Genomic DNA, 22,763 nt, shown 5'->3' with positions numbered 1-22,763 from the left:
CTGCATGTTTGGCTGCTTACTAAACATTTGCTGAAGTTTAATAAACAACCAGTTAATATTATCCCCTCTCTAGTAAATCTTAGTCTCTCAACTTCATCACATGCAGGTAATGACTTCATGGGAATAAAAGGAACAACTGCTGTCTTAGATCAGGTAGCCTAGAATGGAAGATGTTAGCTCTTTCTATACCAAAACACTAGAACCTCATACTGGCATTGACGGTCTAGCTGTTGTACAGTTTCAAGGCAGGGCTGGCAAACTTTTTCTTTATATACCTTTGGGCTACCATCCAGACGCTGCATGCTAGCTGTGGTGATAGCCTTTACAGAGGGTGGTGAACACAGCACATGATATCATGGGCTGTCCCCTGAGCCCGCTAGGGATCGTTGCCTTAGGAGAGCGAGAAAAATTCTCAGGGACAATTCACACCCCGGCCAGCACCTCTTTAATCTTCTACACTCGGGCAAGAGTTATAGAAGTATAATCAGTCATACCAACAGGCAAAAAAACAGTTTCTATTCGTGGGCTGTTAGGCTGCTGAACGCAAAATAATATAGTGCAACTGACTTTCAGGGTTGGTGTGTTGTGCGACAAGCACACAGAGTGCAATGAGATTGAGTGTGTGTTGCGGGGGGTGAGGCTCGGTTAATTTCATTGTACACAGGTTGTACATTGACAATAAAGGTATTAATAATAATAATAATAAGAAGAAGAAGAAGAAGAAGAGTTTGGATTTGATATCCCGCTTTTCACTACCCAAAGGAGTCTCAAAGCGGCTAACATTCTCCTTTCCCTTCCTCCCCCACAACAAACACTCTGTGAGGTGAGTGGGGCTGAGAGACTTCAAAGAAGTGTGACTAGCCCAAGGTCACCCAGCAGCTGCATGTGGAGGAGTGGAGACGCGAACCCGGTTCCCCAGATAACGAGTCTACCGCTCTTAACCACTACACCACACTGGCTCATTATTATTATTATTATTATTATTATTATTATTATTATTATTATTAAATAATAGCTCAGTGGCAGATCATCAGCATTGCATGCAGAAGCTGCCAAGTTCAATCTCCAGGTAAGGCTGGGATAGTCTGAAACTCTGGAGAGCCACTGCTAGTCAGTGCAGAGTAGACAGTACTGAGCTAAATGGACCAATGGTCTGATTCATTATAAGGCAGCCTCCTTGGGGTGGTGCAAAAATTGGGTATGTCTATGCACATGTTCCATGCAGAAAAACACCGACACATAGAAGACTCAATTCCTTTGTTGATCTGTACAGATAAAGGGGGGGGTATTGACTCCTCCCTGATCATCAAATGTTTGATCTTACTGTGGAGGGGGCTGAGCCCCAGGTCTTTAACCCAGGGGTTAATCACATTTATTGTAAAGCTTCGATATGAGAATACATATGGTGTTTTGTGGGGGGTTTTATGACTAGTTAGGGACGTGGGTGGCGCTGTGGTCTAAACCACAGAGCCTAGGGCTTGCCGATCAGAAGGTCGGTGGTTCAAATCCATGCGATGGGTTGAGCTTCCGTTGCTCGGTCCCAGCTCCTGCCAACCTAGCAGTTTGAAAGCACATCAAAGTGCAAGTAGATAAATAGGTACCGCTCTGGCGGGAAGGTAAACAGTGTTTCCGTGCGCTGCTCTGGTTCTCTAGAAGTGGCTTAGTCATGCTGGTCACATGACCCGGAAGCTGTATGCTGGCTCCCTTGGCCAGTAAAGCAAGATGAGCACCGCAACCCCAGAGTTGTCCACGACTGGACCTAACAGTCAGGGGTCCCTTTACCTTTATTGCTGGAGCAGAGCAGCCCTGATGGATAACACTAGGAATGCAAGTAGCCCACCATTCAATTTTCAACATTGGCCAGCCAGATGCTCTTGGAAAGTCCTTGGGAATCGGCACATGGGGACAACAGCTTTTCCTTGTTGTATGTTCCCTAGTTCTATGGAACATAGCTATTTTCCTGGCTTTTAGTTCTACCCTCCATGAGTTTGTCAAATCCCCTTTCCAAGCCATCTAAATGAGGCTGCATATGCACCATACATTTAGAGCATACGGCTCTCCCCACAAAGAACCCTGGGAACTGTAGTTTGTTAATGAATTGGAATTGTAGCTCTTGGGGAGGGTAAACCACAGTTCCCAGAATTCTTTGGAGGAAGCCGTGTGCTTTAAATGTATTACACAGCCTCAGTGGCATCACATGTTGTGGCAGTGGATCCCACACACCAATTATTCATTATCTTGGCAGAAGTACAGTGTCCTGAATCTACTGTCAACCAGTTAATTAAAAACTGTGATCTTTATCACAAGAGAGAGAGAGAGAGAAATGTATTTAGTCAGTATTACATGGGGCCTGAGGTCTTTGCTAGCAGCTTCTGACTTCTCCCTCCCTGATAATTCACTGCAGTGAGATCAAGGCACTCACCCACCAACTCTCCCTGAGAGAAATATAGTATTCTTTCAGAGAACTTGGCCCTGGGAGAATAGCTATGGCCAACTGTATTGGCTCTCAGCCAGCTGGCATCCCCTCCACAACCTGGAGAAAGCTGTATAGGTCAGACGGACGGAATGTAGGATGTTGGGAGCAACACTCCCCAGTCATGTTTCTGGCATTGCTCGTTCCCCAGAATGGGGTGCCTTAATTGGGTGATGTGACAGCAAGCTCCTCTCTGGTTACCCTGCAATTGTGGCTGCTACACTTTTGCAGAAGGGGATGAAATATAATGCGTGCTTTTTACTAGTGTCGTGTTCCTCCACTTTGCAAAGCTCAGGCTTAATGAAAGCAATCATCAGGAGCCACAACTAGGCTCCATAGCTGCAGCTTGTCCTACAGGAAGAGGTGGGTGTTTGTGTATACACTTGTGAATGGGTGTAATATTTATTACACAGCTGTTGGCAGTTGTTTAGCAGTATGCAGCTCTGGGGTTGGATATGTGTTTGCATGTGGGTGTCTTAGGAGATGTAATGCATGTGTACGGCTAGAAGGCAAATACGTGACTGGGTGAGAGAAGTGTTAGTTACCAGTCTACATATGTAGTGAATGCTGTATATAAAGCTCTGTGTCAGTATGAAAAAGAAAGTGCAGTGCACACACAGGAATCTGGCTGTGTAATGTAATGGGAGAGGGGAATGTGTATTGTGCATACAGTTCTCAGATAGTATGTATTTGAAATGGAGATGTTTCGTGCAGAAGTTTTGTGCTGAACTGTGTGAGACATTTCTCTCCTTTTGTTTGTTAGACTCCAGTACAGTTTCACTTCAGGGCATCCAGGTTTTGGGGTTTGGCTGCTGGCACTAACAAAGCGATTCGGCTGCCAAGTCTGCTATGTGCATCAACCCCTACTTCCTTGTCACACGGGCCAACTTTGCTGGGGAGAAATCAAGATTGAATGGCAATCTGGGTGTTGCAGGCTGGCTGTGGTTGCTGCTCATTGTGTTTGGAAAGGAAGGAGAACCTTCCTGTGTTCCATTTACTTTTTTTTTCAATGAGTCTGGATCAGCCAGAAATCGTGTTAAGCAGTTTACATGAAAGCTTAGATGGAAGACAGTTAAGGTTGTTGGGTTTTTGTCTGGAAAGTGTGTCTCCCTTTAGAGGAAAAAAATACAGACATTGTGTCTTCTACCCTATTCCTCTACTGATTCCCCATCCACTCTTCTTCTTGCCTGGATGACCTGTAGGACTCTCAGTTTGCCCCATAGCAGGGAAGAGAGTGTTCAAGGGGATCAGTGAAGGTCCAGCAGTCCAGTCCTCTTTCAGGGCCTTAGGACATCTAAAGGTGGAGTGTTATCTCTACTGTCACTGCATGCCCTTGCCTTACATGTGTTAACATTCATGGGCATAGGAGGAATGTGTTTTTTCAGATATTTAGCTCAGAGTTGTAGTGCGGCATGGGTGAATTACACTTTTACAAAGGAGGAACTAACAACCAGACAACAAAGCTTAGATTTAAAGAATATACAGATTGATTAATATGCAGGTTGTTACAGAAAGGGGAAAAAGATTATAGTGGCAGTATTCAGACTGGACTGGCAACTCTTTGGTTAAAGCTTAGAGGCAGTAGAGAAGAGGGAAGGGAACTCTAGACAGGCAAGTGTCAGAAAGGGAAGTTGGGATGCAAATGCAGGTTGCTGCAAATCAGCACAGATACCTGGTTAGTGCTGAAAAAAGGAGAGAAGGGCAGGTATGAGGTGGGGGAGTGGAGAGCTCTCTTCAAAAATAGATTGCAGTAAATCAGATTTTTGCACCTCTTAAAACCCTTATTATGTATAATATAGAACCAGCAATAAAGAGATACCTAAAGTTAGAGCTTAGGCAGAGAGGAAGGTGTTTGCATATTCTGTAGATCACATATTATTGTGCATAATTCTTGTGGATCAATATGTGTATAGGTCATCAGGCACACACTGACATTCTTGCCTTATACACATAAAATTTCTGCTTTGCATATGTTCCTGGGAAACTTGAAGATTTCAAGTTACAGTAAAATGACAGCCAGGCAGAGCTCCTTAGTAACAATAGAAAACAACAATACAACAGGATACCCCAAGTGTTTGCCCATTTGTCTTTGAGGCATTCCTGCCTCCTGTTTCTCTAGAGACATATGTGCTGTTTCTTATATGCCTGCATTCCAAATGTGGTGGTAGTGCGAGGATTCCAGCTCCATCTAGTACCCTGAAACTACTGCTGCTGACTGGAAACATGGCTGAGGTACAGGAATGGCATAGGCTCAGGTAGACCCCCTATTCTGTGAGTCTCAAAACTGACTTTATAAAGAACCTTATTTGAGTGAAAACAGCAAATATGTGTGTGTGCATGGTGTTATGTTTCACCACCATGCAGTCGATGGAAATGATTTGGAGAGACTGATTTGGGCCTGTTCATTGGCTCTGATACCCCAAACCTTAGCCGTTCAGGAAAGGCTCCACCAAAGCCAGAGGGCTTTGAAGTTCAAATGGAAAATACCAACCTAGAGACTCTGCTGGGAGCCATCCATCTAACACAGATCAGTCCAGAGTCAGGAACTGGCCCCAGCCACACGCCCACACTTTAGGACTGGAAAGTCCTGCAACAGACAAGGAGTGAAAACATGAAAAGGAGAGTCCTGGGTTTCTTTTTGGAAGGGTTATCTGTCAATGCGCAGGGCTTGCAGCATAATCACTGTGATGGATATATTACCATTCGATCATTCTGTCTTTGTCTCTGTCTCTCTTCTTATACAAGTCACTTTCCTCTTTGGTCAAAATAAATAAAAAATAAAAATAAAAAATTGTCCAATAGCACGTTAGAGACCAACTAACTTTCTGGGTATAAGCTTTCATGTGCTACTGGACAATTTTTTATTTTTTTTTAATTTATTTTGACTATGTCAGACCAACACGGCTACCTAGTTGAATCTTTCCTCTTTGGTGTCTCAGTTTCTCCCTCTTAGCTAAGGGTGGACTTGCAACTTGCTGATGTTGATGAATAGTTACCAGTTATGGCATCTATTATCTTTGTATGCATTCTCCCCCCCCCCCCCCAGTATTTCTTTATGGACAGCGGATGCAAGCGGACCTCTGCAGCTCAGTCCAGATGGTTTCAGAGCCAGGGCACATGGTTGTGATTTGATGCTGATGTCATTTGTACAATTGGGTAACTGTTTGAAAGAACCATTATGGGATTGTTCACGCCTCCCCTTTCTTGCTTGAGCATCATGCCAGGAAACTGGACCCCACTATTACCAGACTCCTTGGTAAATTAATGGAATGGTATGTGTGTGTAGAGAACTTTGCTGAGTGTCCTGGATGTTGCATGTTTCTGACCGCAGATGAGCTCCAGCTGCTCAACACAGAAAGATGCACAGTGCTAGCCCCCAGATGCAGCAGTTAGGAAAGTTTGGGTGATGATACCACCTGGAAAAGGGAATACTTATGGGAAAGCAGTGTGTGTGGTTTGAGAGCTGGATTTTGGAGCCCTTTCTGCTGTGACTCCCAGAGTTGCAGACTTTTGCTACAAGTCGTGAGAGAAGGGGAGGCAGATATAATTCCTGCAAAAAAACCCACCCTCATTAGAATGCCTTCTCTGGCCTTCATAATAGTGGATGACCTTGCTGTTCCAATCCTGTGGCATATGAATCTAGGTTTCCCCTGTTTGCACAAGATATTGATGATCTCAGCAACTTTATATGCCAAGCAATTTCCTATAGGCAACTATTAGCCTTTCCCCTGAATGGATGAGCTAAACCTCATCTGCAATGGAAAATGCATACAACTAATTTATTTTCCAAACATCTACAGTGCAGCGTTGATTGAGGTGGGTGAAATAAATCAGGTTTTGGTCTTAGACTGGGATTCAGGTATCCACTAAGTCATGGAAATGAGCAAGAAATCTTGGGCCGACCATTGCAGCTGAGCCTAATGTGCCTCACAGGGTAGTTGTGGAAATGAAAAGGGAGTGCATAATGTCCTGAGCTCCTTGAAGTAAACAATAAACAAACAAACAAACAAATGACCATAAATCAAATGGGAACTTTCCACTGATACCAAGAGTTCTTCCAGACTGAGGGTTTTCAGCACTGCCCCCCATTGTTCTCCCACTGTTGTGCAACATAACTTCCCACTGTAAGCAACATAACTTCATTCACTTTTTAGAGGGGAGCTCCACATGTCTGTAGAGTAGCTGAGCAACCACAAAGGCTTGGGAATCTGCCTGTTCTGATCAGTGTTGCTACTGCAGGCCTTAAGACCTGTACCAGAACATATACATGAACATAAGAAGCTGTTTTATACTGTGCCAGACTACCCAGTATTGACTGCTCTGACTGGCAACAGCTCTTCAGGGTCTCAGGAAAGGTTTTCCCTACATTGCCATTATCTGGAGATGCCAGGAATGGAACCTATGCCTATGTCACACTTCTCTGAAGTCTCTCAGCCCCACTCACCTCACAGAGTGTTTGTTGTGGGGGAGGAAGGGAAAGGAGAATGTTAGCCGCTTTGAGACTCCTTCGGGTAGTGATAAAGCGGGATATCAAATCCAAACTCTTCTTCTTCTTCTCTTCTTTCTGCCTGCATTTCATGTGTCGTACTACTGAGCTATGGCCCTTATGGTCCAGTGTTTTGGGCACCCCAAGGCTAGAGCAAAAATAACTGATTCAGGGCCAAGAATATGGCAGTGTGTTCTGTGTCAGCTGCTTGAGGTTATATGGCAAAGATGGCGCCTTTAATCAATTAAATACTTAGAAACCGCCTAATCATTATTGTTGGCTAGGCTGAGCTCCAATACGGAATTGCCTTCCCTATGTCTGGAAACGAGGCTTTCTCTTGAAGCCAAGGGTATATCCCAGAATGGTTTATCTCCTCAAAAAGGAAAAAAAAATACAGAGTTTTGGCAGAGCAGTTCCTCAGAATTACTCCTAATTGGAGTTCAGAGCTTGAAAGAAATAAAATGGTGGTTCTGCAAAGATGGAGCCAGCATATCTTTCCTTCTGTATGGCAGACAGGCTAGGAACACCGTCCCACTCTGCAAATGGAAATATTGGCTTATGGAGTTAATTATTTTCTATCCAATTAAACAGAAGTGAGGAAAGGAGTCCAGATCAATTACAGATGCTAGAGTGCAAAACACTGTTCACTCCAGCTTTGTTTCTGTCAACTAGGAAGGATATTATATAGACTATCCTTTGTGCCCCTGCTTATCTGTAATTTTGGGGATGCAGGCTGGAGTAAAATAATACCTTTGATCATGCAGAGAGTGATTCCTTCTTTATAGCCCATTCAAATTTGGGCTTAAAGCAGAGTTGGGTAACAGAATCTGGTGAGAGGACCAGACATACAGAACTGGATCACCTACCATTTTGACAGGTGGGCAGGCAGGCACATCGCCTGGAGCTGTGTGGCATGATGAAAGTGGCAGTGGGGCCAAAGAAGAGAAGTTGCTCAACAACTTTTAGGAACAGGTCATTGAGATATTGCAAAATTAACAGATTTTCAGAAAGGGCAAAACTGAATTAAATGGGAGAAAATATGTGCCAACATTCTGATGTCAGCTTGCATGAATGCACAGCATTATCCTACAATAAATACCCCCCTGGAAGCACCCTACAGCTGCCACCAGCCCTGGCCAGCACAGCTGCACCCACTGAGGAAGATGGAAGTTATAGTCCAAAACATCTGCAGGGTGCCTCATTGGCAAAGGCTGGAGTAGAGGATAACCAAATACTAGGTGGCTTCCATCTGTCCAGCTGCTTTTACGAGCATAGGATCACTTCTCTTTTCTTCCACGTGGGTCTTTCTTCTGAACAGGTATTTATATTTGCTCTGCTGATGCTATATGTGGAATTATTATTATTATTATTATTATTATTATTATTATTATTATTAATGATACTGCTTTTACTACGTTCTGATTTTATTTATTTAATACAAGTCAATTCAAAGCAGAAATGGGTTATTACAAAATTTCTGGATTAGATCACAAAGCTTGCAAATGCTGACATGGCAGTGTCTAACAGTATTCCAGAATCCAAGATCCTGCTGTGGTCTTGAGAGCTCTATGGAACAGCATATGAAAGGATACACATCTTAATATATTAGAAACTAACACAGGATGTATGGGAACATTCTGTGCTGGCGCTGCTGCACACTAAGATTCATAACTTGCAAACGAAGGCATACGTTCTGTCTCTCTCACGTACGCTCATCCTTTTTATGCATACCAGGATTGAAATTGAGACCATTGTTTGGATCGCTGTGCTGTGCTGTTGGCAGGCTATGATAGACAGCTTTAGTGTTATGCCAGCTATTATACACCCTGACAACAATGCTGGTTACATGTTTTGTGGGTACACTCTCTGAGTGGACTCACCTCACTGCTTTCACCACTGTCCAGTCCCTTGCTGTCTCTCTTTGGATATGTTCCAAACAGCTGCCTAGATGGAGAAGGCAAGGTAAGGCTTCTCACTGCTAGCAGAGACAGGGGAATGGGCAGCAACAACACTGAGGTTAAGCAACAGGGCCATGGGTGTTCTATCTTGGCCTTGCCAACAAACCCATGGGACACAAAAGAGCAAGGCAGGCCAGTAGTTACAGCACTATGGATAGCTCAAAGTGGTGGACAGAAGGCTTCTTTTGTCCAGGGCCAGATACCTCTTCCAGTATCTTCACTTTCCTAGAGGACTAGAAGACAGTAAAGAGAGTACCTTCTGTTGGGAGCTAAGCTCTTCTCCACCTCTCAGACAATTCCGTCCAGTCTCATTGCCTGTACAGATGGCCTGAGATGGGCCTTCTTGTTTGTGTGTATAGGGTTTTTCCAGGGAGTGCAGGCTCAAAGGAAACAGCCTCTGGAGAGCCCAGTTTAGGGGACCCTGGCTTAAGAGCCCCAGATCCAATGGACTCAATTATGATGCTAGGACTCGAGTCCATTTCTAGCACCTCTTTCTCTTTCTTCTCTTGGCTCACTCATCGGATGGATCTTGCCAACTCCTTCTTGTCAGGAGTCAGAGTTCATACTGCTTCTCAGTGGTGGGGGCATTCTCCATTTGGAGTGGGGCCCCCTGCTTGGGATGTGGACCCTGGCAGGCATCCAACAGTGGGTACTTCTCATGCCAGTCCTGCCTGATAGCTGCAGAGCTCCCAAACACATGGGAAAGGCACCTTTTTACAAGTATGGAGAACTGAGTTTGTTCATTCCTGCCCGTTTGTTGTGCCATAACTTGCCCCCAAATGGGCAGGAATGAACAAATTCAGTTCCCCACACTTGGAAAGGTTGGTTGCCCATGAGTTTGGGAGCTTTGCTGGTGTAAAATAAAAAATAAAAAAAAATCTGGCGCGGTACTAAAGTTACTCCACAAATGACTTGCCCATAGCACAGCACAGTGTTTTTAGTAGTATGCTCAACTCCAAACTTAGTATGAATGAGAAGGATCTGTGTACGTGAGAGAGATGCACACCTTCAGCTGTGTGTTATGAACAATACACTTTCAAGAGGGAAAGAGGATTCACCTTGATCCCCACTTCTCTGATTCAGTTTCAGTGTTTTGAGTGCTAAATGCATGATTCATTGCCCTACTTTGTAATGTTTTGTAGCAGCTGTACTGTTGACCTGTATGTTTCAGAATTTGTTATATTCTGGTGGACTTAGAGAAAGATCTAGGAGACTTAACAGCTTTCCTAATGTGATTCTAAGGAGGGCTGCTCCTGACGGGTTTTTGTTTTTGTTTTTTGCTTGTTTTGCATTGTGCAGCCTGAATGCAAAATAATTTGCAACAGAGCTCAGAGAGAAGGAGGAAGCAGGAGAATCTGCGGGAGGGGTGGGGGAGTGGGGCTTAATTGTAACCGGCTTTGCATCAAATCAAACCTGGCAACCACCTCTAACCTGCTGCACACACCTATAAACAGCCTGAGTCAGCTACTTCTGTGTTGTAATTTTAAAAATGTGATTGGGTATTTCCTCAGCCAACTGCAGGAGAAAAATAAATACATTGGTTCTAGCAGCATGATCCCATATGCTTCCTTCCCCCTCCCCCTAATTCTAACCACAGGCAGACACATACTGAGAAGACTCTGCCCCTCCCCTTGTCTCCCTCTCCAACTCTATTCTCCCCAGTCCACTGCAGTTTTTTGAATGAAAACAAAATGCCATTAACCCTTTTGTTTGCCTGACTCCTAGTGCTTTCAGTTTTAAGGAAAGGCTTTCTACATCTTGTTTGTTTGTTTACTTCGATGATGTGGAGAGAATGCTACTATGTGTGATTATAAATATGTGATCAAAGGTTTAGAGAACACATCATGCCTCTGGGATGAGGGAAATGCACTGATTAAAAACAGATGTGCTTCAGGTAAGGTGGCCAATTTCCCCCGCACCTGTCTGTACAGTATTTAACATCAACTTGATGCGCAGTCTGTAGCAGGTGAAAACTCTAGTACCCCAAAAATCTTCACCTCTTCTTTTTCTGCACAGCAAGGCTGCAATCATATACACACTTAACAGAAAGGAAATACCACTGAACTGTTACTTCTGTGTAGCACTGCAAGACCACTTCACAAAGACAGGACCAGGTCAAAAGGTGTTTTTAGGCCACTTGGCAACCTCTTTCTTCAGATTCTGGAACTCAAGTAACACTTGCAAAATCTGTCTGTGGAGACTTGCTCTTCATTTGCATATTAGAAAAGTTAACCCTAGGTCTTAGGAGCAACACACAGCTCTATTGGACTTAAAACAGCCTTTCCACAGTTTCCTGTGCATTAAAAGACCATGCTTTTCAGCCTGGACCTCTGAAGATCTGTCAGATGTTGAGGATTTGTCAGCTTATTCAAGCCAAAGTGTTTGGAGAAAATGGTAATAATGGCTTTTCACTTTCACTTTTCAACATTTTGCAAAGAAATGAAACACAGAAGACCAATGGGAGTAAAACAGGGAAGTGGTTTTGGGTACCCTCTGTTCAATATATGTGCTCCATCATTTCTGAACCATGGATTACAACAAATGAATACTTCCCCCCTCTTCCTGTCTAATGATCTCTCTCCCTTAATTGACTTCATAGTCTTAATTCATCCTTTCCCATGGAAACAACCCACCTTGTTGGGTGGGATCAGTTTTTCTTAACCATGAATGGGCAGACTTTCATACAGTCACTTACTCTAGGTTGTTGGAATGAAGAAATCCTGTTAGTGCCCTCACCAAGCATAGACTTAGCTGGGTGTGTTTAGCCTGGAAAAGAGAAGACTGAGGGGAGATATTATAGCCATCTTCAAATACCTAAACAGCTTTCACATAGAAGATGGAGCAGGCTTGTTTTCTCTTGCTCTGGAAGTTAAGACCTGAACCAATGGATTCATGTTACAAGAAAGGAAATTCTGACTAAACATCAAGAAGAACTTCCTTGACAGTAAGAGCTGTTTGACAGTGGAACAGACTGTCTCAGGACAGTGGAACAGACTCTTTCGGAAGGTGGTGTATTCTTCCATGGAGGTTTTTAAGCAGAGGTTGGATGTCAATCTGTCATGGATGCTTTAGCTGAGATCCCTGCACTGCAGGGAATTGGATTAGGTGACCCTCAGGTGTTCCATGCCACATTATGTGGGTCTAGAGCAGTGTTTTTCAACCACTGTTCCGCGGCACACTAGTGTGCCGCGAGAGGTTGCCTGGTGTGCCATGGGAAAAATTGTGTTTATTTGATTCCTATTCAAGAGAATTACTTTATATATAATCAATATAGGCACAGAGTTAAATTTTTTAACATTTTCTAATGGTGGTGTGCCTCGTGATTTTTTTCATAAAACAAGTGTGCCTTTGCCCAAAAAAGGTTGAAAAACACTGGTCTAGAGCAGGGGCTGATTTTCCATGTTCCCACAAAACTAAGAAAGACTTTGACTAACCCCCACCCTATCATTCATAGAACCTAGACTTCCAAAGGGGAGCAGGAAACCAGGACAAAAGCTCTGGGATTTAGGTAGGGAAGAAAAGTTGGGAGTGGGGTGGAAATAAAAATGAAAAATAAGGGAAGATGCAACAGTAGCTGAAATGAGATAGAAGAGAAGGATAAGTGATAACTACATTTACCGGTATGTGTCCCCCCATTTCTGACATGGAGAGCTGTTTAAGGAATGCGTCCTTTCACCAATTTCTTAGGGCAGGTGAAAAGCACAAGATTACCTTGTAAGTCGACCATACACTCCTTTTGTGCTTCACCCACCTGGACAGTAGTGCAAGCTGTCACCTGACACTGGAAAACTGTATGCCCTTCCTTAATGCAGGTCACCCGGACTACTTTAAGGAACTCTAAAATAGCCAAAGGGAGAGGATATTCAGATATGATTTATGGAAGGAGAGGAATAACTTTTCATCGGAGCTGCATTCCAGAGGCCACATAGTGGTGATGTGTTGTGAACCCCAAAGGGAACAGGTGCTTGCTCCAAGCATGCCACATTCTTCTAGCAGCTGTCACCCCACTTGCCTGGCAGCATTAGCTCTGTATAAATCTGCCCTGCCTTCCTTCTGCCATAAAAGCAGATGCTAACTTTTCCATGCCAATTTATGATGGGGAGAACAGTGGCTCTCCAAGGCTCCTTCCTCCTTCTGCTTAGATTGGTCCTATAATTCTGTCTTTGGTTCTAAAGGTTTTGATGCTGGTATGACCACATGGAGAAATTTCCATGCCATTGGTTGCCATGCATGGTACCTGCTGGTGGTGATGTAGATACAGGAAACTCCCTGCAAGAATCTACAGCATGATCTAGGGGTCTGTATGGTGTACTGTAGCCCCAACATGGAAGCAATTCTGGCCTGCTTCTATACACCTGGTGTCCACTGGGTACTAGTGGACACCTTTAGTACCCAGTGCACACTTACACATGGGGAGGGGTTTCATCTGCTTTAGTGATTGTGGGTATGAATTTGGAACATAGGGGTGGTACTTGTTCTGGATTAATGGATCTCGAATGCAAAGGAGAAATGGGGCAATCAAAAGGTGAGATTTCATGGAGAATCTATTGTTGCTTGACAGTACCCTTCATGGATAGCTAGGTTTTTAAGGCACCAACAGAAAGGAAGTTACTGAAATGGGAGGAAAGGAAGAGCATAGAAGTACGTGGACTCACGTCTGCATGAAAAGGAAATATTACAGGGTCTGCCTTCAATACTTAACTGTCAATTGTTTTGGATATATGATAATTTCTACCCCCTCCCCTTACTTTCCCAGTCCCCTTGAACAGAATAACAGAAAGGGGTTGTGAGCCTGTGGCATTCAGTACTGGCTTTTGTCAACTGATAGAGAGTTCACACTTGAGGGGACCTGCTAGAGTGTCTCATTGCATTTTCCCCAGTACAATTTGTTTCATATGTACATTCTCTATTACGCTAATGGGGAATTTGGAATACATGGTTCTGTATAGCAGTTAGGCATAGGCTGCAGTCTCATCCACATTTACTTTGGGGGTAAGTCTCTTGGAAATCAAGATGGCTTCCTTTTATTCATTTATTATTTATTTCTATATCATTTAAGATTTTTTAAAAAATGTATCTTGAGTAGATATGCACAGGATTGTGATGCCTCTGAAACCAGGCACCTTGAAGTCAGCAGGGAGACAAGTCAGTGGCCCAAGATTCTCATGCGAGAAACAGAGGGACATGTTTAACTGAGTCATCCTCTTTATCCTTGGAAAATGAGGGGTGCCGGGGAGTAGCAGCTTCAGAAGTCTGGATGAGGTCAGTCCTCGGTCTGATATGATTTAAGAGACTCTTCCTATAACTCTCCCAAAATGCTGGCCAGAGAACTGAAGAAAGGAGAGAAAGCATGAGCCTCAAACTAGCTGATTTACTAGGCAAACCGCGTGCTCAAGAAAGGGGGTGGGGAAGATGAGCTTCTTCAAGCTAGCTGATTTACAAGGCAGGCAGTGGGCTCAGGGGAGAAGCAGCATGGAGCAGTGCACAGGAGGAGTAAATAATGGATGGCCCTTTTAATCACACCATGCATGGGGATTCCTTTGGAGTGAGCAGTGGCCTGCTTTCTGCTGTGCCTTACCCGTGGGTCCATCTGACTGGCCTCCATTGCTGCCTAACTGTGTTGCTTAGGATTGTGTACTCTCGTTGCTCCCTAGCAATTCTGTGCAACAATTCTTGCATATGATAAAGTTGACTGTAGTCCATGAAAGCTTATGCCATAAAAACATTTGTTAGTCTTTATGGTGCCGTGAGGTTTCTTTTGTTTTCATTTCTTTGAAAGAGGTTGGTTGAATTCCAAATTTACCAAATCACCTGATATCTAATTAGCCTCTGCATAGCCAGTCCCAGCAGACAGATCAGACACACATGCAAGCCTGCACATTTAAAAATGCACATCCTTCCTCTCACACATCTGTGTACAGTTGCATTCATACTACATCTACTCAATCGCACATGGAGTTAATTAAAACTAGGGAATCAGACCCATTGCTTGCTGTTTTATAGTTTCTCTGGGCACAGGAATAAACAAGGTGTAGTTTGAGGGCCCACTGACAAGGGAGTCGAGAAGAAGGTCTTGCCAAGGCAAAGGAAAGCTCGAGGAAGGAATTACTTATTTCTGAGTCCATAGGGACGTGTTCTTTCAGCCTTGCTCACATGTTTAACCCTCTGTCGCCTGAGTTCAAAAAGCTCTGTAAATACAGATTGCTGGTAAAAGACAAGGAACAACCAACTTTCAGATTGAATCTACAAGCCTTTCTGCTCCTTCCTTAAATAGCAGAGATACGGAGATTGTTCTGCTGGGAAATAATGTTGTAATTTATTTACTTGCTGGAGGTTAATGTATATGATAGCGTGGAGCAACTGCTATGTATTTAAATGTGTCTGTTAATATCTTGTAACATAAACGGTTTAGTTTGACTGGCTGACACAGCTAAGCACATGGATTATGACTTGTGCAGCCGTCTGCATGAAAGCGAGGCGGGCTTGTTGTCAGCTATGGTGGTGAAAGCCTCCTGCTTATGTGTGGAGTTTCATTATCTCAACCAGAAAGAGGGAAGACAGGAGGCTCTGCAACACTTGTTTATCAGCCTGGCACTACAGCCCTGGACTGTGCTGTGCCCATCTGTCATGAAAAGAAAAGATAGGGGCACATTTGAAATAAATATAAAATATACATATATTTCAGATTTAACACTGTAATCCATGAATTCTAACAGAAAATGGAAACAAACAGTAAGACGTTTTAAAGCATTTTGTTTTGGAATATATATGAGTGAAGGAGTGTAATCAAACCATGGTGACTGTCAGTAGCCTGGTTTGCATGCACAAACAAAGAAATGGGCTCACAGAGGGCTCATAGCTTCTTTGCTCCTCCGTGGTCCATTTTGCTGCCGTGCGGCACTGAGTTCAGCCAAGATTTGGTTTGGAGTGTCATCTGAAGTGGGCCTCCTGGTTAAACTCCTTCCTCGCTGGCCAAAAGCTATAACCAAGAACAAACCTTGGTTACAGCTTGTGGTTAGTGAGAAGAGAGCTTAACCACGAGCCCTCGATTGGATGGCGCTCTAAGCTGAGTTTGGCGCAGCAGCAAAAGGACGGGAGGAGCAAAGCGGCTGCAAACACCCATCCGGGAGCTTGCACATTCACATGGTCCTAAGTCAGGTTTGGCTTATGCCAATGAGGCTGGTTTGTACAGCTTTAAATGTGCTGATGCCAGCATTCAAGAAAGGTTAAGAATCACTGTTCTAAATTGATGCCATGAGTAGCAGTCTATGGAAAAGTCCATAAATTTTGCTGGGTGAAATAGCACGAGGAATTTGGCCATGATAGCTTATTCACAAGACTCTTAATTGTAATGTGTTGGGTTTTGTTTTTTTTAAACCACCCTGTTTAGCACACCGGAAGGCAAGCCTGATTCTGCTCATATTAACATTGATAGAAAGCATTTGTGTGATTTGAATTGCAATGGGCTTTGTCCATCAATTACCTAAGTGGTTGTTATTATGCATTGGCTATCAGGAAGTATTAAGAGATGTAATTGGGGAATCAGTCTCATTCAGTGGAGCTGCCCTTACTGGCAATGTCTCCTTTCATCTCACATCCATTTTGCACACCTCTGGACCAGAGTGAAAAATCCACCAGTCTCATTTCAAGTCTGTACCCTGTCCTTGAGAAAAGGTGAAGTTTAAAGGACCATCACAAATATCCTTACTACACAGGACACTGGCCAAAAGGAAAGAGGGTCTTGTAGAGGGTAGAGGAAAACATGAATCAGGTCTGCTGACCTCAGATACCTTAAAGCCAGTGACGACAGCAGCTTTGATATCTCTGTTGCCTTTTGTGTGTGAATCTTCCTTTCTAGGTCTCTTTTGAACATGTTTCAGCTCGAAACTGTCTCCCTGCCGTCTTATTTGTACCTGAGTCAGGATGACATGGTTAAGGCAGCCCAAATGGTGTAATACAGGCAGCACTTAATTTTACCACGCTCTTCTGACTCAGCAAGGTGTCCTGAATTTAGAGCTTTGGCATCCCACTTGAACAGTCATTAAGGGCATGTCAAGGAGAGATGGCCAGGCTGCCATTGACAGACACCTTTACTTGACCTTGGGAGGTCGTGCTACCAATGCCTGTACATTGGGCTTTGCAGACATATGCCTGACAGGAGTTCAGTGCCATGGGTATAAGCTATTGTAGGAGGAGGACCAGTTAAATAAATTTGATTCTTCTGGGAGGTGGGTTATCCTTCTTTCCTGGTCCCTATCACATGTATTTCTGGCAGAAGTGGTCAAGGAGAAGAGTATTTCTTATAATATGGGGGTCTGAGAAGAAGGGCTTGGGGGGGCAACCACAACCCCCAGATTAGATTTCATTTTTTAAAGAAGTTTCTAGCATTTGTAGAACCTTAACTATGAGACAAAATGTGCAGGCAGTATTCTAATTTGTTTTGTGAGAAACCAGCCTGCTCCGACCTTTCCGTGTCAGGATTTTCGTATAGCTGTGATTGGGGAATAGCATGTCAACTCAAAAACAAATTGTAACGGCAAATAATATTATCTTAATTCTAACTCAGGACTTTCATTTCATTGCAGTGTCACAGCAGGCCCTATGGTCAGAAAGCTGGGTAGTGACTCCCATAAATGGTGGGCTTTCCCTTGATCTTCTCACACAACTCACAGATTTTAGGTGCTCCTGGAACAAATGCTGCACCCAGCGGTGTAGGTAGCCGCCCTGCAGCAGGGGGTGGGGCAAGCCGGCCATGGGGGTGGGGGGCGCTGCATGGAGCCTTTGTGCCACCTCCCCCTCAGCTGTAGGGCAGCTGAGTGAGAGATGGAGGGCAGACGCAAGCCCCATGCTACCGTTTCAGGCCACCATGCCCCTGCGGTGTGGCACCCAGTGCCAGTCGCGTTTCGTTACATTTGTTGACTAAACTAAAAAGTTTTGTGACCCCATTTTTTAAATTTAAAAAACACATATTTTTGTCATTTGGTCTACTCCCTCAGTGATGACACCCAGGGTGACCCGCACCCCCCTTCCTCCTCCACTGGCTGCACCTGGATTGCTTATGGCTATCACAAATTCATGATTAGGGTGAGACTTAAACTGGAGCCTTCCCAATCTTACTCCACCAACCCTTGGGTATGACATTGGATATGTATGGGAATCATGAGTTGTGAATACTGCTATAGTCACAGCCTATTGTGCGTGACCATCAGGAGTTAACACTAATATACAAATGCCACCAGTGTCACTATTAGAAATAGTTACAGGTGGGTAGCCGTGTTGGTCTGCCATAGTCAAAACAAAATCGAAAATTCTTTCTAGTAGCACCTTAGAGACCAACTGAGTTTGTTCCTGGTATGAGCTTTCGTGTGCATGCACACTTCTTCAGATACACTGAAACAGAAGTCACCAGATCCTTAAATATAGTGAGGGAGTGGGGAGGGGTATTGCTCAGAAGGGTGGTGGGAATGGGTGATCAGCTGATAGGTGTGGAAAACCTGTTGAGGACTCTTAACGGCTGTAATTAGTCTTGCAGGGAAAGGCAAGTGGTGAGATGGCTAAAGATAGCTTTGTTATGTATAGTGAGATAAGAATCCAATGTCTTTGTTCAGACCAGGTTTCTCCGTGGTTTTAAGTTTGGTGATTAGTTGTAATTCAGCCACTTCTCTTTCCAGTCTATTTCTGAAATTTCTTTGTATTAAGACAGCTACTTTGAGATCTTTTATAGAATGTCCTGGGAGATTGAAGTGTTCTCCTACTGGTTTCTCTGTCTTGTGATTCCTGATATCAGATTTATGTCCATTTATCCTTTGGCGTAGGGTTTGGCCTGTTTGTCCAATATAGAGAGCTGAAGGGCACTGTTGGCATTTGATTGCATACACAATGTTGGAAGATGAGCAATTAAATAGTCCTGAGATGGTATGTTTGATGTTGTTGGGACCAGTAATGGTGTTGTCCGGGTTTATGTGGCAGCAAAGTTGGCATCTGGGTTTATTGCAGGCTCTGGTACCAGTGTCCATGTTGAGTCCTGTTGTAGTATTATTGTGGGTGAGGAGCTGTTTGAGATTGGGTGGCTGTCTGTAGGCGATGTAGGGTCTTCCTCCCAGAGCTTGAGAAAGAGAACTGTCATTGTCTAGGAGAGGTTGTAGATCTCTGATGATGCGTTGTACTGTTTTAATTTGGGAGTTGTATGTGATTACTAGTGGTGTTCTGTTATTTTCTTTTTTGGGTCTGTCTTTTGGGAGTTGTATGTGATTACTAGTGGTGTTCTGTTATTTTCTTTTTTGGGTCTGTCTATATTTAAGGATCTGGTGACTTCTGTTTCAGTGTATCTGAAGAAGTGTGCATGCACACGAAAGCTCATACCAGGAACAAACTCAGTTGGTCTCTAAGGTGCTACTAGAAAGAATTTTCGATTTTGTTTTGACTATTAGAAATGGTTTCCTAGAGGAAGCCCCTCCAGGGGATGTTGGGAATTTTTCTCACCAAACTTAATGAGGCTGTGGCAAAGGGAAATGTGACGGTGGGGTGGGGGACCCATGCTGCTATCAGGGTCCTCAGAATGGGTCACAAATAGCTGTCCTCTGGAATCAAAGCTGAATGGCTGCTTAACTTGGAGGACAATGTGAAACAATTGTCTGTATTTGAAAGCAAGAGGATCCTTTTGCCGAATTCAAAGCATATGGACCTGTCGACCTGTTTCTGGTCTTGCTAGCATCCTTTCCCAATGTCTTCCCCACCCTAGTAGCAAGGTGCATGATCAATTGTACAGTATAGCTGCGATAACTGTACAGTTACAGAGATACACCGTAAAGCAGCCAGGGAGCAGAGAGTCTGGTGAAGAACAAAGACAATTTGCTTGTCTGTTGCCAGGATGAAGGTTGTTGTGGGAGTATCGAATATGCTGGGCAAAGGGTACGTAGCATGGGGGGAAACGTTGATGCACTTCGGGTTCTGCAGCGCCCACTCCCCAGGGCTCGTTGGCTAAAGGGACCCCCTTCCTTTCCCCAGGGTGGCATGCATCTTTGCGCTGCAGTCTCTGCTGCAAGGAGGAATCCGCTACTAGGCAGCCCTTTGTCTGCCGTACCTGCAGTGGGTGTTAAAGAGGCAGCTTCCAGAAGCCGAGGGGACAAGAGTCAGCGCGGAGGGGAAATAGTGCGCTGTAGCTTTAAGCATAGCTTGACAGGAGCCGTCGGAGGGGGAGAGCGAGCGCAAGGGGAGGGCGAAGGAGGGACAGAGGGAAGGGTCTAATTTCTTCTCCTCCCTCCTCGCTTCATGTGGCCGCTTTCTGGGAGGCTGAGCGACTAGCGGGGAGCTTCTGCTGGAAAGCTGGCTATGAGTTTATAAGGACGATCTGAGAAAATGCTGCATGCCCCGTTGCAGAGGTCGGGGAGGACGCTCCGGACGGTACATTTTGCCAGGCCCAGCAGGTAAGGCAGAGGGGCGCACTTGGGGCTCGGGGGTTCAGAGGTGCTTCGCCAGGGAAACGATCCGGGGCTGCAAGGCAGAGCTGGCCGGTCTCGTTGCTTGCCCGCTTGCTCATCGCAAAAGGGTCAGAAGTGCCTTGGGCAGCGCCCGCCGCGTGGTCTCTTGACAGTTCTCTGCGCCGCGGAATCCGCCCCTCCACACGGTCTGTGGGATCTGGAGGGATGCGGGCTCCGGGGGGTCACGTCTAAGCAGAAACAATGACAGAAGTGGGGGCAGGTGGGAGGAGCAGCCCTTCAACAATGTCCGTGGGGCGCCAGGTGTAGGGAGACCCCCCCCCCGGGCTCGCGCGAACTCAAGACAAACCCTGCTGCAGTTTCGGAAGCCTGGTTAAAGCGGGGCTTGGGTGGTGGGATTTAAACTGCAAATGCCATTCGCCCCTTTCTCACCCCGCACGCGCGCTACAAAGGGAATGGGTTTTACTTAACGGCAAGCCTCCTTGGTGGTGGAGAAAGGCGCTCATTTTAGCGTCGTCTAAACGTTTCAGTCAAAGCAGCAGAGGAAAGGAAAAAGAATTGTTCCGAATGACTGTGGGTTTTTTTTAAAAAAAATATGAAAATGTATTTAATCACCGCACGCTGCGCGCCGATGTCGATAAAGCTCTGGGGAGACCAGGGGAAGGAGAGAGGGGCTGTCGTCTTGTATGGCATTTCATTGGCACGATGAGATGCAACGATGCCTTGCGTGCTGTTAAAGCTGCATCCTTCGGCCAGTTCTATTCTCCCCATTGTAATCTGCGGCCTTCCATCCTCTAGCCGTGGAACTACTAGCGAACCGTTCGTGGGGCACCTGGCTTGCGTCCCGCCTGTTTAGATTTGAAATGCACCCGGCGTTAGGGACCGGGAGCGTCTCCCTCGCTTGTTCTCTCTCTTACACACACACACCGAATCCCACCATCCCCTCCTGCGAAATGCGATCTTTCGGAGAGGGTTGGAAGGAAGGGGCGGAGGCCACGAGGGAAAGAATAGGTGGGACTTAGACGGTTTGAATTTGTAGGGAGCAGTTTCTGCCGTGCGATGAAGCACATGCTGGCGTGGAGACCGGCTTGCAAAGAGCAAAAGCCAAGACCCAAGCGCAACGCAGCATTGTTTGCTTTGCAAAAGGCAGGCATGAATGGGCAGCCGTAGGGCTCAAATATGGGGAAGTAAGCTGCCCAGGAAAGAAGGAAAGCTCTGCAGCTAGGTCGGAAGGCTACGACTTCTAGGCGTTTGTTCACGGTGGTGGTGGGAGTGTTCCTCCCCCCCCCCCGCGCGCCCAATTTCTACTGTGTTTAGGGGGCGGGGCAAGACTTTGCTGGAAACGTTTTTTCCTCTTCTGGTTTTGTTTTATGGGGAGTGAACTGCTCAGAGTATCTGACGTCCTTTGATCCAGATCATGTGCCACTTTTGATCTTGCAAACCTAATAGGATCTTGCAAACCTAATTAACTGTAAATAAATAACACACACACACACATCCCACACACATATAAGTCTTGAATGTCCCATTTCCATCCATTTGCAATGGGCACTCCAAGGGTGCATTGTAATATTATATGGGCACTGGGCTGTTTCTGAAGAAGAACGACCTACAATGGCAGGGACATCCTGTATTTGCCTTCATTTTTTATAATTTATTTTGCACACACCCCTCCTAACTGCAAATATACCTAGTCTGTAGGATTGGTCCTCATGGGATGGGCCTAGCTGGACTGGGCACTAAGCATAGTTCCTGGTCATCATATATTTCCTGATAAAAGCATCCAAGACACAAATTATGTTGATGTTAAGCATAAAATGTCTCCCTTTTGGACAATGGCTGTGCAGGTTGTGCATTTCTGCCTTGAAATAGTCAGCTGTGAAAACCTTACAGCCAGATGTCCACAGTTTTGCTGAATGTATGTGAAGCTGCATTCCCATCTGAGAACTAATGAAACTATACTCTATACTGTACTCTGATGGTATCCCTCCTCCGACTGCTGAATAGCTAAAATCATGTTCTTTCCATGAGGAAATGGGAGTCTGCAGGAGGAAGTCGAAACTCGATACAAAGGGGAAATCTTTGACCCGGTTTCCTCTAAGAAAGAGAACGATGCTCTCAGGCAGACGGGGTTTCTCATGCATTTTTGACCTGGTGCATTTTAGCAAGCTAGTCTAACTTCCTCAAGGGTTTAGAAGAGAACTGGCACAATTGGGTTTTTGAAGTTTGGGGGCTGCTTCTTAAAATGCCTTTTTTAAAATCTTGGAACCTTGGAATGAATCTCACCATCCCCTCCTGCGAAATGCGATCTTTCGGAGAGGGTTGGAAGGAAGGGGCGGAGGCCACGAGGGAAAGAATAGGTGGGACTTAGACTTAATGCCTGAAATTCTGGAAAACTGCTGTCAATC

At 45.0% G+C, this 22,763-nt stretch overlaps 1 protein-coding gene across 9 annotated transcripts in view; it reads left to right on the top strand.

The window, feature by feature from the left end:
• Positions 1–22,763, top strand: part of NAV1 (neuron navigator 1) — a 265,528-nt gene that overhangs the window by 186,238 nt on the left and 56,527 nt on the right. Inside the window, exon 1 of one of the 9 annotated variants that reach the window (XM_033153097.1) lies at positions 20,166–20,343. The exons of the other annotated variants lie outside the window; for them this stretch is intronic. Coding sequence (XP_033008988.1) covers positions 20,276–20,343 — 68 coding nt within the window. The 5' untranslated portion in view covers positions 20,166–20,275. Of the gene's footprint in view, positions 1–20,165; positions 20,344–22,763 lie in introns of those variants that run through there. 9 annotated transcript variants of the gene reach the window in all.

Source organism: Lacerta agilis, chromosome 6 (genome assembly GCF_009819535.1).
Source record: "Lacerta agilis isolate rLacAgi1 chromosome 6, rLacAgi1.pri, whole genome shotgun sequence".
Lineage (NCBI taxonomy): Eukaryota > Metazoa > Chordata > Lepidosauria > Squamata > Lacertidae > Lacerta > Lacerta agilis.
Note: the sequence above shows the minus strand (reverse complement) of the source record. Positions and strands in the feature narration are given on the sequence as shown.